Source organism: Hyaena hyaena, unplaced genomic scaffold, assembly GCF_003009895.1.
Source record: "Hyaena hyaena isolate Hyena2069 unplaced genomic scaffold, ASM300989v1 scaffold_294, whole genome shotgun sequence".
NCBI classification, from domain to species: Eukaryota; Metazoa; Chordata; class Mammalia; order Carnivora; family Hyaenidae; genus Hyaena; species Hyaena hyaena.
Genome location: NW_024080923.1, coordinates 932,833 through 947,668, shown reverse-complemented (window position 1 = coordinate 947,668; position 14,836 = coordinate 932,833). Strand labels below are relative to the sequence as shown.

Here is a 14,836-nt window from a genome sequence, read left to right as displayed (position 1 = left end):
ATAATGTGTTTTCGGGGTAGCAGAATTGCGGATAAAGTCAAACAGTGCAGGAGAGGAGGGTAACCAGAGTGGTTTGGGGAATGTCGGGAAAGGCTTTCTAGATGGAATTGGTTTTGAAGTGTAAATAGAACTTTTCCAGGTGAAGAAGTGGAAGAAACAATACATATCAGACATAGGTGTATATTTCAGTGGGATGCATTCTGGAATTGTAATCAGTTTTTAAAGGTAAATAGTCCTTAATTTTGCCTTCTGTATTTCCCTATTTAGTTCTCTTTTCTGTCTTCCACAGTGGTTATTTCAGTCTTACCCTTTCAAACCTCTTCTTTCAAGCTCAAGGCATGATTTTATTTATTTATTTAATATTTTTTATTTAAAAGTTTTTAATGTTTTATTTCAGAGAGAGAGGGGGGAGGGAGGGGCAGCGTGAGCAGAAGAGGGTCAGAGAGAGAGGGAGACACAGAATCCGAAGCAGCTCCAGGCTCTGAGCTGTCAGCACAGAGCCCGACGCGGGGCTCGAACCCACGAACCGTGAGATCATGACCTGAGCCGAAGTTGGACGCTCAACCGACTGAGCCCCCCAGGCGCCCCCAAGACATGATTTTAAACTTCCCTGAAAAAAAGATCCATCAGATGTGAGCTTCCTCCATTTCTTGCTGTCAAACCTATAAACTCAATGTAACCCAGTAACTGTCCTTGCTTTTCCCCTTGCATTTTCAATTACAATAGAAGTGGAATTTCTGCTTCTGAGGACAGTCTTCGTCCTGTACTCTGGATTTTTTCCCTGTCTCTTCAAGAATCCAGTCACCCTCATTCTATGCCATTGAAATCTCTTTGCTAAGGTCTCTGATAACCATCTTGTGAATAAATCAAATGGATGCTTTTTGGTCCTTATCTTACTTGAACTTTGAAAAAGGGTTTGACTTTTTTTTTTTAAACTTTTCCTGTGACTTGTGAGTTCTATGCTTTAAGAAAATTCCTAATTCTTGAAGTATTTTTTTCCAAGTTTCTTTAGTTGCTTGTTTTCTTCAATTTGCTCCTAATTCAATGGCTCACTCCACCCATTCTCTTCAACATTCCTGAAAAATTAAACATTTAATGTCCACGACAGTGATTCGTTATGTAAAGGACCTGCCAGTGGTAGACGATAAGATTAACAGGATTGGTGATGCATAGTTTGAATAATTTCTGGGGTGTTTCTGATGTGCCTCCTGTAAGAATGAGACAGCTCTAAAAGAAAAGCATTTATATGACTTTTCCCGTGAAGGACAGGTCCAGTAGCCAGTACTCAGCTTTCACTGTGCTTGATCTTTATATGCTCTTTGCACTACTCCCCACTCTGTCTAAACCATCCTTTGCCATTCTCTCCTGTTTCTCCTTCTCTTTGAACACTCCTTCGTCGCTTTGATTTCTCCATCTACTTCCAAATTTTTGATATTTTCCTGGCTTCTGAACTCAGTCTTCTCCGTTTCCCTCTTTTTGTGCATTCTAAAATTTATTCCCAAACCATCTAGGGTTTTTTTTTTCCCCATGGTTTCAGAATTAATACAGATGCATACAAATACATATATGATCCTTATTTCTCAGCTATAGAGTTATTATCTACTGGACGTTTCTATCTTGACGGCGAACAGGCATGACTAGTTTTACATACAAAAAGTTACATATGAACAAGTAGTTCAGGTGCTACATGTGAAAAAGTCAAAGTATTTTTTTTTACCCCTTTCATCTTCTCTGTTACCATTAATTGTATGTGGTTAGTTCGATTTGTGCTTGTTTCCCTTATAGATCATGAGTTCCTGGGAAGCAGTAATATGCTCATTTTTATCTTTATGCAAAGGTGGCTAGTGGTCTAGCTTAATGCAAAGCTGAATTCCGTATGTCAGTTACTTGGTTAAGAATCTTGCTCTACCTAATCACCCATTTTCATCTTGTCTCTAAGTCTTACACATTATAGTGTCTGCGTATTTGTCAAATTAGTCACTTTCTTGACATTTTCAGTGCCATTGTCTTAGGCCTTCATTATGTCTCCTGGGCTGTTAAAGTAGCATCTTACTGGCCTCTGCAGCTCTAATAGAGCATGCATTACTCATGCTGGTACGAGTGAGCTGGCAAACCTTTCTAGTAAAATAGGGAAAGCCCTGGTTTTGTAGAGTATGCCAATTTCCATGGTATAAACACTCTCACCATGGTCAGTTTTCAGATACCTACCCGTGATGTCTGCTGGCTCATACAATTCCTGAAAATTGAATAATTGGCTCTTAAAGGAGCCAATCTGAGCCAGCACCAGTACACCGCTGTGTGACTAATCCCTTTTCAATCACCCGCCATACTGCTGCCGGAAACTAAAACACAAAGGTGACAGTGCTCTTTCTTAGCTTTTTCCCCAATGGGATATAGTGTGAACATTTTAGAAAGGTTACCAGTCTCTTTTTAAACTGACCCCAACCTTCTTTTGGAACCTCGACTCTCTCGTTCTTTCCCTTTTTGCTTAACATACACACTGTGTGCTTAAGACACACTCAGGTCTGTATTCCCCTTACTTCTCATAATATGCTGTGGCATTTGCTGCCTCTAAACCTTTGCTCTTTTTGGAATAAGTAGCTCTCTCTACTTCACTGCCCAGCAGGATCCTTAATTCTGAAAACTACTTGGCACACTGGAAGGAAACGGGGTTCCCAGAATTAATGCAAAATGCAGCAGTTTTTATTTGAAAGTAGTCAAGAGTGAGTCTGCTTTTTGCAGATATATATAAAGATTTGCATATATATATATATATATTCTAGCTGATACAAAAGTCATTCCTTTAACCAGTATTCAGCCACGCATCAGGCATCATTCAGGCCCTAGGGAGGTGGTAGGAAACGAAACAAAGTGCCCTCATGGAGCATACATTAGAGCGGGTATAGACAAGGGAAGTTTTTGTAAGGACTCTGTTGTACTGCTAACTTTATAATCTGCCAGGGTCACCTTCTATTCGCTGTATGAGTGGAGGGTAGTGGTTTTATATCTACACTGAGCTTCTACCTAATTATTTTAAACTCCTAATTCTTTCCATTTTTCTTTTACCCACAAACTTTTGAGTTTCTCTATAGAAAGATATCTTTGTAACATCTAGCATCACTTCTTTTTCCTGTTTATTAAGGGTCTGCTTTGTACATAGTCTCTCTTTCCATTTATTTCACTCATAAATTTCAGTTAATACCTATGAGTTTGTATTTGCCAATTTCTATGAAAATTCCAGATTCACTTATAATATTTGTGCACTGATTTAGAGATACCGGATATCAAATAGTAAATTTTCCTGTTGTCATTGTCAGTGACCCTGTTTTCTTGCGTTAAAGGCTGTGGTCAATAGTTAATTTTTAATGTTCTACTTCATATTTTCCTTTCAACTCCCTGATAGAAGTTAACTTTAAGCAGTGTAATATAGTGGTTCAGAGTGTGGGCTCTACAGCTAGACTGCCTGGATGCAAATTTCAGACAAGTGGGACAAGTTGCGTGCCCCTTCTTTACCCGTCTCTTTATCTGTGAAATGAGGGAAATGATTGTTTGAACAGGGTTGTGTGAGGATTGAGTGAGTTAACGTGTTTGAAGTGCTGAGGTCCTTGTCTGGCACAGTAAGCTCTCCGCCAGTATCCCACTCTCTTCCGTTGTCTCCTTTTTACAACAGAAAGCACTTACATAGTTCCTGGTGTATAAAGAGACCTCAAAGTATGTCATCTATGGTTGTAATTGTTCTGTTGTCTAATATCTGTGCTTTACTACAATGTAAATAATAATGAAAGACTTTTCCTTATTTTTCCCCCTAGAGTGTTACAGTGATTTTTTAAATGAAGACTTTGATGTGAAGACTTACACTTCCCGGTCTATTCATCAAGCTGTAATTGCGGAACAACTAGCCGAACTTGCCCAAGGAATCAGTCAGTTGGATAAAGAACTACACCTACAGGTATTTCCCATCTTCTGGACCATTCAGGTCATTACGCCTGACAGTGGCAGACACAGAAAGAACTAATGTCAGGCAAGTGATGCCTGCTTTATTTCGAGTAGTACCGAGCTTTCATAAAGCCGGGGAGAATACACTTAACTCGGCCTAGGGTTCTCAGCGATGGCTTTTGGTAGGAGCCACCTGAAATTCTTTTTGGTGGTTGGTACTTTCTTTTTTCCCAAGTTTTCATTTAAATTCCAGTTAGTTAACATACAGTGTCATATTAGTTTCAGGTGTAGAATTTAGTGATTCATCAGTTACATACAACTCCCAGTGCTCATCACAAGTCCACTCCTTAATACCCATCACCTATTTAGCCCATCTTCCCACCCACTTCCCTTCCAGCAAGTCTCAGTGTTCTCCTCTGGAGTTAAGAGTCTGTTTCCTGGTTTGCCTCTTTTTTTCCCCATGTTCATCTGTTTTGTTCCTCAAATTCCATATATGAGTGACATCGTATGGTATTTGTCTTTCTCTGACTTACTTCGCTTAGCATAATACTCTCTAGCTCCATCCACATCATTGCCAATGGCAAGATTTCATTCTTCTTATGGCTGAGTAACATGGTTGGTATTTTCTTTGTTCCTTGCATGGAGTACCTTCTCTGCAGGAATCAACAAAAAACTAAGAATGTATTCAGCATCTCTTAGAGGGGACAGATTCCGCTGATGGTAGTTTGGAATGTGAAGTAGAGTACTAGTATGAGATCGGAATCTGCTGTAGTTGTTTTTCTGCAGAAGCAAAATTGGGATAATTCTAACTAAGCTCATAAAAAGATTTAAAATACCACTGAGATGATTAAAATAACAGAACATGTGGTGAAGTATGTACTAGTTGGGGTTTAGGTTAGGACACAGAAACCACTCTAGGTATTGAAAGCAGGAGAATATGGAGAATGAGGTGCTTTTGAAATCAGCCAGTGGATTGAGTTGAAGGATCTACCTTCATAGATGCAGTACAGCAGCCTGGGAACTCCTGCCGTTACCGCCCAGGCCACTGCTGACTCTCTGCCTGTAGGTAGCCTGTAATTCTGGAATGGTTGATTCGGCTGTGCCAAGTGTCTCTCATTCTCCGGTCTCAGAACCTTGCTTATTACTAGCTGAAACAGTAACAGGAAGATAGCTTTCCTTTCTTTGCCGTCTCCCAGATCTCTTGGAAATTCATCCAGCTGGCTGCAGGGGAGTTTCTGAAAGTGTAGTTTTGGGATTTTCAACAATTCCAAAGTATTTTTCACACAGGAAAAAGAACGGAGAATGAAAATTAGTCTTGTTAGGATGGACAGATTGATGACCATATCAGTGGACTGGGGAAAATTCAGACATGTTCTGGCAATCCTAAGAGATGCAGGAGACTGAAAGTAACACCTGTTTTAGAAGCATGTGATAGAGACTAGATAGAATCACAGTGATAACTGAAGCAGGACAAAATGGATATGGGGTTTCCGGTGAATGAATTTTTGCTGCCTAGGAGCTTCAGGTACAGCCTAGTTATGAAACTACTTCTTCGTTGAAATTAAAAAAGTAAAAATGATAAGGATTCTTGCATTATTTTAAAGATTTGCATGATTTCTTGATTTCTAGGAATCTATTGCATGTGGCCTTTAACTCTTGACCTTTTTGGTTTTTTGATGTGATTGTTCACACTCCCTTAAGTTTCATAAAAATACTAGTCTTGTGCAGGGAGGAGGCTTTGCTGTGACCTTTGGAAACTGAAAGCAGAGAGATGTTCAGGGATAGGTGGGTAGTGACTCTCTTTTCAGATTTGAGTGTGTTATTGATGATGCTGATTTAAGTTCAAGAACTAAGAGAACCTTAAAACTAGAGAACCTAATGTTTGAAAACATTCTTTACAAGTAAAGCACATAATAGCATGGCAAGAATAGGTTTTGTTGTTTTCAATTTTGGCACAACTCTACTTGTACTTCCCATTAGGAAAGCAAAAGACTGGTGAAAAACTGTGTCTTCTTTGGCTTTATATCAAACTATAAGCATGTTTGTGTGTCTGCTAATAACTCCTCTCAAACACTCCTTTTAACCTGTATTTTTCTCTTTTGTGTTAGTGTTTGCACCTTCCTATATGGAGGTAGACCTGTAATTCTACATTGTGGTTAGAAAGAAAACTACCTAATACTCAGAGCAAATTCTTGACTTTCAGGTTGTTGCAAGACATGAAGATTTACTGGCACAAGCAACTGGGATTGAGTCTTTGGAAGGTATGTTTCCATTACATACTATGAATTAGATTGAGCCAGCCCAGGGACTGGCAAACTTTTATAGGTAAGGGTCGGATAGTGAATGTCTGAGACTTTGCAAGCCATACCATCTCCGTTGTAACTACTGAACTTGGCCGTGACAGAGGGAAAGCAACCAGATAACACATAATGAATGTGGCTGTGTTCCAGTAAAACCTTAATAAAACTTTGCTGAGTTCTGAGCTAAACTATCTGAGTTCAAATCCTTGTATTGCCACTTAATAAATGTGTGACCGTGGACATATTTTTTCACTTTTGTGTGCCTCACTTTTATCCATAAAGGAGTATTAATATGTACCTAAGTGGTGTTATTTTGAGGGTTAAATGAGTTAGAAAAGCGCTTAGAACAATTCCTGGCACATATTTAGTGCCTCTAATAAAATTAACACTTACAAAATTGTTAATTAACAAAAACATCAATACCACCAGAGTAATAGAAGTAGGCTTGAATATTTTCCTTATTTTTCACTTTCTTCGAAACTGTTTTTAATACACGCATAATAGAATAATAATAACAGGATTTTTATTTTTATGAGCCTTACTAGTATTGATTGGCCAAATCTTTTGTGAATTTTCCTCCTCTCAATTAAATTAAACTACATCTTCTAAATGAGATTTTTAAAAAAGTTTAAGTAATCTCTACATTCAACATAGAACTCAAACTTATGATCCCAAGATCAGGAGTCCCAGGTGTCCCAAATATGAGATGTTAATATGTATTAATCATTACACATCAAAAGAAAACGAAGTGATTTTCCCTATGTTGATCAAATTCTTGAGGAAGGATATGCTTTTTGTGATACAATATTCTTTAATGCTACTCCAGTGCTGCTTACGCACTCAGAGATATTCACTTATTGTCAGCAAGTCCGTGGTTTCCTAGACATCATGATGAAGAACTTAGTATTTGGGGGCATATTTAAGATAGATATCAGACTATGTTCTTGGGAAATCTAAGAAGCTCTAAGTACTGACCACTTACTGTTAGAAATTATTTTTAATCTCATAATGTTTTAGGTAGTTCTGGAAGCAAGTAAATAATATCCTGTTTTAATGGTGACTTTTAAAAATAAGTGATAAATGGGGTGCCTGGGTGGCTTAGTCGGCTAAGCGTCCGACTTTCACTTAGGTCATGATCTTGCGGTTCGTGGGTTCGAGCCCCGCATCGGGCTCTGTGCTGACTGCCAGCTCAGAGCCTGGAGCCTGTTTCAGAGTCTGTCATTCCCTCTCTCTCTGACCCTCCCCTGCTCATGCTGTCTCTCTTTCTCTCTCCTAGAAATAAATTAAAAAAAAAAAAAATTAAAAAAAGTGATAAATGATTTTCTTATTTCTAAAAACTGTTAGGATGGCATAGTAGTACATTGATTATGAGTACATATAGGTGCAGATGAATCCTCGCAACAGAAGTACTTATTATTGTGGTTTTCTTACATGCATTGAGATCCATAATCTGCTTGTTTTCCCCAAAATGCTTTTCAGTGATTATAAAATATACATTAGACTGAGAATGACTATCCATTGGATGAGTGTCTGAAATACAAAGGCTGTCTTCTTGAAGTTCCTGTGATAATCTAAGAATCTTCTCCAGATCCTTTTTTTAAAAGTTTCTAATGTTTTATTTATTTCTGAGAGAGAGAGAGAGAGAGGGAGAGAGACAGCATGATCAGGGGAGGATCAGAGACAGAGGGAGATACAGAATCTGAAAGAGGCTCCAGGCTCTGAGCTAGCTGTCAGCACAGAGCCCGATGCAGGGCTTGAACCCACGAACCGTGAGATCATGACGTGAGCTGAAGTCAGATGCTTAACCGACTGAGCCACCCAGGGGCCCCTCCAGATTACTTGATCCTAAAACGTCAGAGTATGAATTAGTATTCATTTTGGCGTGATGTGTATTTCTAAGCACTTATTGGAATGCTGAGATGCTGAAAAGTAAGTGTGATATGTGTTTGAAAATGAGTATCATCCCAACTCCTACTTCATCTGCTTTTTCCCCCCAAGTTTTGGAAATTTTTGCCATCTAAGTAGTTTGGAAGTACATTTACTGAACCTATTTTATTAAAAGTCCCCTCTTACTCATTTTTCATTCAGTCATTCATTTTTTGAGAGACAGAGACAGAGCACGAGTAGGGGAGGGGCTGAGAGAGAGGAAGACACAGAATCTGAAGCAGGCTCCAGTCTCTGAGCTGTCAGCACAGAGCCTGATGTGGGGCTCGAACTCACAAACCATGAGATCATGACCTGAGCTGAAGTTGGCCTCTTAACCTACTGAGCCACCCAGATGCGTCTCATTTAAATATTAGTTGAGAATTTGCTAGGTTCCAGACAGCGCTCACAAAGACAGAGCCCCCATTCTTAATGGAATTTAGTAGTCTATTTAATTACCCCTATTTTATTAAAAAGAGGTATCCTCATTCCTTCATTTGTCCACTCAAACAGTAATTTAGAACTTGTTTAGGTACCAGGCACCTGTGAACAGTAGACAAAGTCACTGTTCTTATGGGACTTATGTTCTTTTTTTTTTTTTTTTAAGTTTATTTCTAGGAGAGAGAGAGAGACAGCATGAGCAGGGGAGGGTCAGAGAGAGAGGGAGTCACAGACTGAAACAGGCTCCAGGCTCTGAGCTGGCAGTCAGCACAGAGCCCGACGTGGGGCTCGAACCCACGAACCGTGAGATCATGACCCAAGCGAAAGTCGGACGCTTAACCAACTAAGCCACCCAGGCGCCCCATGGGACTTATGTTCTAATGTGGAAAAGTAGACAAAGAAAATAGACAAATACTGATCATTGTAAGTCCTACAAAGAAAATAAAATGGATGATGGTGTGGAGGAAGGGAAGTCCCTTATTAGTTAGGATGGTCATGGAAGGCCCTTTTGAGAAGAAGACATTTGAGCTGAGCACTGAATGATGAGTAGCAGCCACCACATAAAAATCTGGGGAGATGAGTGTTGAGTATTGAAAGATGAGTAAATGGGAAGGTAGGAATTAGCTTGAGGAGTATGAGGGGCAGAGAGAAGGCCCATATGAGTGGAGTTTAATGAATGGGGGAGAGAATTGTAGGTGAGGTTCTTGGAAAGGAATTTTGATTTTCACTCTAAGTGCAGTGGTAAACCCTTGGAGGGTTTTTATTAGGGACGTGATGTAATAAGATTAATGCTATAAGCTTTCTCTGGTGGTTCTATAGGAAAGTAAGAGTAAAATCAGGGGTACCAATTTGGAAGATGCTGGAAGGGTACAGTTGATGGCGCCTTGGATTAGAGTGATAGAGGTAAAGACACGAAGTGAGTGGGATTAAATGGGGCAGAGTTGATAGCATTTACTGATGGGAGATTTAAGGGCTGAGGGAAAAAAGTCACCAACTTTGATTCCTAATATTTTAGTCTGAAAAAAATTGGATAGATGATCGTATGGGTAACTGAGCTGGGTTAGAATGGAGACGACTGTGATTTGGTTGTGTGGGGGAGGCAGAAGTTATCTTGGATGCCTTAAGACATAAGAATATTCAGGGGCCAGACATAATGTATATCTAGCTGTGTATATAGTTGTGTGTATATATGCATATATATATATAGTATGTATATGTGTGTATATGCATATATATGTGTGTTCATTTATAAGTGTGTGTGTACACAGAGATAGGCAGAAATAAAGAAAATCTCTGTAAATATATGTACATATGTATGGCTGTGTGTGTATAAAATTGGTATTTTATTGAATAGATAGGGATTTCACCCATTTCCAGTGTTTTAAATACTAAGAGGTATGTAGATGGAGAAGGGAAAATGAGGATCAAATCTCAGAGTAGAACTTGAACAGAGGAGGAGTAGGAAGAAACCTGTGGAGTGTGAGGACTTGGGGGTTTGAGGACTTGGGAGTGTGATGACTTGGAAGCCTAGAGAAAAGAAATGTTTTAGGGAGCGGTTTAACCGTGTTGTGAGTTTCTGAGAATTCGAACAAGATAAAGACAGAACTGACAATAGAATTTGGCATGTTGAGGATTTCTGGTGACCTTGATAAGATCTGTTTTGATGGAGTGTGTATGAAAGTCTATTGGAGAGTGCGTGGTAGAGAGAATAAGATGGAAGGAAGTGATGATAACCAGGGCAGCTTATTCCTGGAGGTTTGAGGTCAGTGGGACATACAACCAGCAGAAGAATGGGATTCCTTGGGTCCAGAGGAGTCTGTCAGACTGAGCCATATTAAAGCATATTTGTATGCTGGTAATGCTTATTCTAATATTCATCTAATACAGGGCAGCATTCTGTGCCTAAGTTTATTTAGAATATTCAGTTTTTTTGTTTTTTTTAAATTTTTTTTAATGTTTTATTTATTTCTAGGAGAGAGACAGAGAGACAGCGCGAGCAGGGGAGGGTCAGAGAGAGAGGGTGTCACAGACTGAAATAGGCTTCAGGCTCTGAGCTGGCAGTCAGCACAGAGCCTGATGCGGGGCTCGAACCCACGAACCGCGAGATCATGACCTAAGCGAAAGTCGGACGCTTAACCGACTAAGCCACCCAGGCGCCCCTAGAATATTCAATTTTAAAACTACAACTATGCCAGTTAAATGTGGAAACTGAGTTTTAAAGAATGGAGTTCAAAATAATTAAAACTGTAATATTGAAAAGCTTATTTTTAGGTCTATAAAATAGTAAAATTTAAGATCTTTGTTCCTGAAAATATTTTTATAGTTTTGTATAAAGTTCTTTATTATGTTGTGTATATTGAGAGTTAAAGGCAATACTATGCTTGCTGTCCATGTGTATTATTTATCTAGCATATAATTAATTTAACAAATATTCATTGCCATTGGAAGTAGTCTGAATTAGGCTCAAGTCATGCAGTGGTGAATGAAAAATACGCTTTCCCTAAACCTCAGGAATTTATAGTTTAGTGAGAGAGTAAAACGTGAAACAGATATACAAGCGGACATATAATTACCCCATGTGATTAGTGCCACAAAGGAAATGCGTGCTGTGGAAGAAAATAACAAGAGAATCTGAATTAGGTGGGGGATCTTTTCGTACTTTGTTTCTGTTAAGCAAAGGAGCCTGGGGGGTGGGGTTGTGTGTTGGAGAGAAAGTGCACCATTTCCAGATGGCTCAGGGCTTTGTAAACTAAGCTGTGGGCTGCAGTTTTGACACGGGAGCAGAGGGGAGGCTGCGGAAGGGTTTAGCAGGGAATACCGTGTACGATTTGCACCTTTAAAGGTTGCTCAGGCTGCTGCTTCTGTGCTTACAGTACGGTGCACATTGACACGAAACCTTCATTTTCAAGTGTGTAATTTAGCAGCACTAATTACATTTACAGTGTTGTGAAGCCGTTACTGTGTGGTTTCAGAACTTTTTCATCACCCCAGATGGAAAGCCCTGTGCTCCTTAAGCAGTCACTCTGCACTCTTTGTCACACTTACTTAGCGAAACAAGGATTGGAAGGGGGGCTACTTAGAGGCTTTGACAGTAGCCCAGGGAAAAGGCCCTGATTGGTTGCCTAGGTTATGATGGTGGCAGGAAAAATTGAAATTTTTTTGTAGGTATGCATGTATGATTTCTTTTAATACAATTTTTTTGCTTAATTGGAGCCCTTGGAAATTTGTAAAGTAATTGATGCTCTTGTGTTTTCCTAGGTGTTCTTCAGATGATGCAGACAAGGATTGCAGCTCTGCAGGGGGCTGTTGACAGGTACTCTTGGCTCGTTTTGTAAGTAATGGAAAGGAAAGAAGTTTAACCGTTGATATTTTGAAGATGATTTTATTGTTACTCCTCCTTTATTTTTCCTTTAGAATGAAAGCAAAAATTGTGGAGCCGTACAATAAGATAGTAGCCCGGACTGCACAGCTCGCAAGACTTCAGGTGGGTTCTCACTTTCCAATTTTTAATATTCATTTCAGGAGAACGAATTCTGAAGAAATAGGGGAATATGAGAGAAACGGGGAGAAACATTAAAGAGCTTTAAGATAATTATGTAAAAAATAAAAATCTAAGCTATTCAAGTGAATTATTTTCATTCTTATTACTACAGTATATAATCATTTGCTAACTAATTAAGATTCCAAATTATTTTTTCAATAGAGAGCAGAAAGAAGCTTAACCTTTATGCCAAATGTAAGGAACCCAAACCTATAACTTGTTCTAATAGGAGTGCTTGTGTTTTATAGGAGAAATTGAGTTTTGGGCCAGAATTTCGTATGATTTTTATGGCCATTGTTTTCCCAAATATTTTCTTCTGTTCCTCCCCTTTCCTTCCGGGACTATAATTACAAATGTATTAGGCATCTTCAGGATGTCTCACAGATCACTGGATTCTCTGTTCATTTTTTTTCAGTCATCTTTTCCCCATGTGTTTTGTTTTGGATAATTTCTATTGCTGTGTCTTCAGGTTCCCTCGTCATTTCTTCTGTACTGTTTGATCTGCCCCTAATCTCATTCAGTGTATTTTTTATTTCAGACATTTTTGTTTTCATCTCTAGAAGTTTGATTTGGGTCTTTTCTGTGCTTTCCATTAATCTGCTTAACTTTTGGACATACAGAATACTATTAAAATAACTGTCTTAATTGTTGCTAATTTAATAGAGCGTATACCGCAGTGCAGTTTTAGAATATTTCCACCACTGTAAAAAGATCCCTTCTGTCTGTTTGCCATTGTCTTCTTTCATTTGGGCTACTGTAATGGAGTATCATAGACTGGGTGGCTTACGAACTATAGAAATTTCTTTCTCACAGTTTGGGAGGCTGGATGTCTGAATCAGGGTGCCAGCCTGCTCCATGTCCTGGTGAGGGCCCTCTTCTGGGCTGCAGATAGTCGTTTTCCTTTCTTTTTAAATTTTTTAAATTAAGTTTTTAATTTTAATTCCAGTAAAGTTAACATACAGTGTTCTATTAGTTTCAGGTGTACAGTTTAGTGATTCAGCCATTAAATATATTACTTGGTGCTCATCAAGATTACATAGTCATTTTCTTATTTATATCCTCAAATGGCAGGCAGGGCAAGAGAGATCTCTGGGGTCCCTTTTATAAGGACCAGTCCCATTCATGAGGGGCTCACTTTCATGACGTAATCACCTCCCAAGGGCCTCACTTGCTAATGTCATCACAGTGGGGGGGAGGAAAGGTTAGGATTTCAACACATGAATTTTTTTTTATCATTTTATTTTTTTCCTCCCTCATCATGTTGAGTATATTCTTTAATCCCCATTGCCTATTTCCCCTACCCCCCCAACCTCTTCTCCTCTGGTAACCATGAGTTTGTTCTCTATAGTTAAGAGTCTTTTTCTTGGTTTGTCTCTCTCATCCCTTTGCTCATTAGTTTTGTTTCTTGAATTCCACATATAAGTGAAATCATATGGTATTTGTTTTTCTCTGACTTACTTTGCTTAACAGTATACTCTAGCTCCATCCATGTTGTTGCAAAAGACAAGATTTTAAGTTTCTTGCAGCTGTCAGTACTTATTCCCACCCCCAGTTTTAGGGTGTTGCTAATCTGTTTTCTGTCTTTATTGATTTTTTCCTGCTCATTTCATATAAATGGAATTATACAAATAAAGTCTTTTGTGTCTGGCTTCACTCACTTTGCATAATGCCTTTGAGGTACGTCTATGTCATAGAATATCATTAGTAGTTTGTTCATTTTTATTTTTTTTAATGTTTATTTTTGAGAGAGAGACAGAGTGCACGCTGGGGAGGGGCAGAGAGAGAGGGAGACACAGAATCCAAAGCAGGCTCCTGGTTCTGAGCGGTCAGCACAGAGCCCAATGCAGGACTCAAACTCGCGAACCGTGAGGTCATGACCTGAGCCAAAGTCAGATACTCCGCTCACTGGGCCACTCAGGTGACTCCATTCTGTTTTTTATTGCTGAATTCTTTTCTGTTTTATGGAGCTAGCACATTTTGTTTATCCATTCACCAGTTGATGGATATTTGGATTGTTTCTCATTACTGGCTTTTATGAACGATGCTGTTATAAACATTTGCTTACATGCATTTGTGTGGACCTGTGCTTTCATTTCTCTTAGATTTTTAAAAATGGAATTCGTGGGTTGTATGGTAAGTTCAGTTTTTAAAGAACTGCCATATTGTTTTCCAGAGTGCCTGTACTGTTTCATATTCCCATCAGCAATATGAGTGTTTCAGTGCCTACATGTCCTCTTTTTTTTAATTATTTTTTTAATGTTTGTTTGTTTTTGAGAGAGAGTGAGAACACATGTGAGTGGGGGAGAAGCAGAGAGAGAGGGAGACAGAGGATCCGAAGTGGGCTCTGTGCTGACAGCAGAGAGCCCCGTGTAAGGATTGAACTTATGAACTGTAAGATCATGACTGGAGTCCAAGTCAGGTACTTAACTGACTGAGCCACCCAGGTGCCCTCCAGTGTCTATACACATCCTTACGAACACTTGTTATTTTCTCTTTTTTGATTATGGGCATTCTGGTAGCCCATGAGTACAGTGGTATCTCATTTATAATTTTAGTTTACATTTTTAAAATGATGATTTGGGCATCTTTTCATGTGCTTATTAGTCATTAGTATGTCCTCTTTATTTTTTATTTAAAAAATTTTTTTTAAATGTTTATTTCAGAGAGAGAGAGTGTGAGCAGGGGAGGGTCAGAG

The 14,836-nt window shown here is 39.0% G+C and overlaps 1 protein-coding gene across 5 annotated transcripts in view; it reads left to right on the top strand.

Moving 5' to 3' along the window:
* The window catches only part of COG5 (component of oligomeric golgi complex 5), a 302,803-nt gene that overhangs the window by 1,470 nt on the left and 286,497 nt on the right, over positions 1–14,836 (top strand). For all 5 annotated transcript variants that reach the window (XM_039247215.1, XM_039247213.1, XM_039247210.1 and 2 more), the window contains exons 2-5: positions 3,810–3,949; positions 6,140–6,197; positions 11,859–11,913; positions 12,015–12,084. In XM_039247215.1, the coding sequence (XP_039103146.1) occupies positions 3,810–3,949; positions 6,140–6,197; positions 11,859–11,913; positions 12,015–12,084 (323 nt within the window). The remainder of the gene's footprint in view (positions 1–3,809; positions 3,950–6,139; positions 6,198–11,858; positions 11,914–12,014; positions 12,085–14,836) is intronic.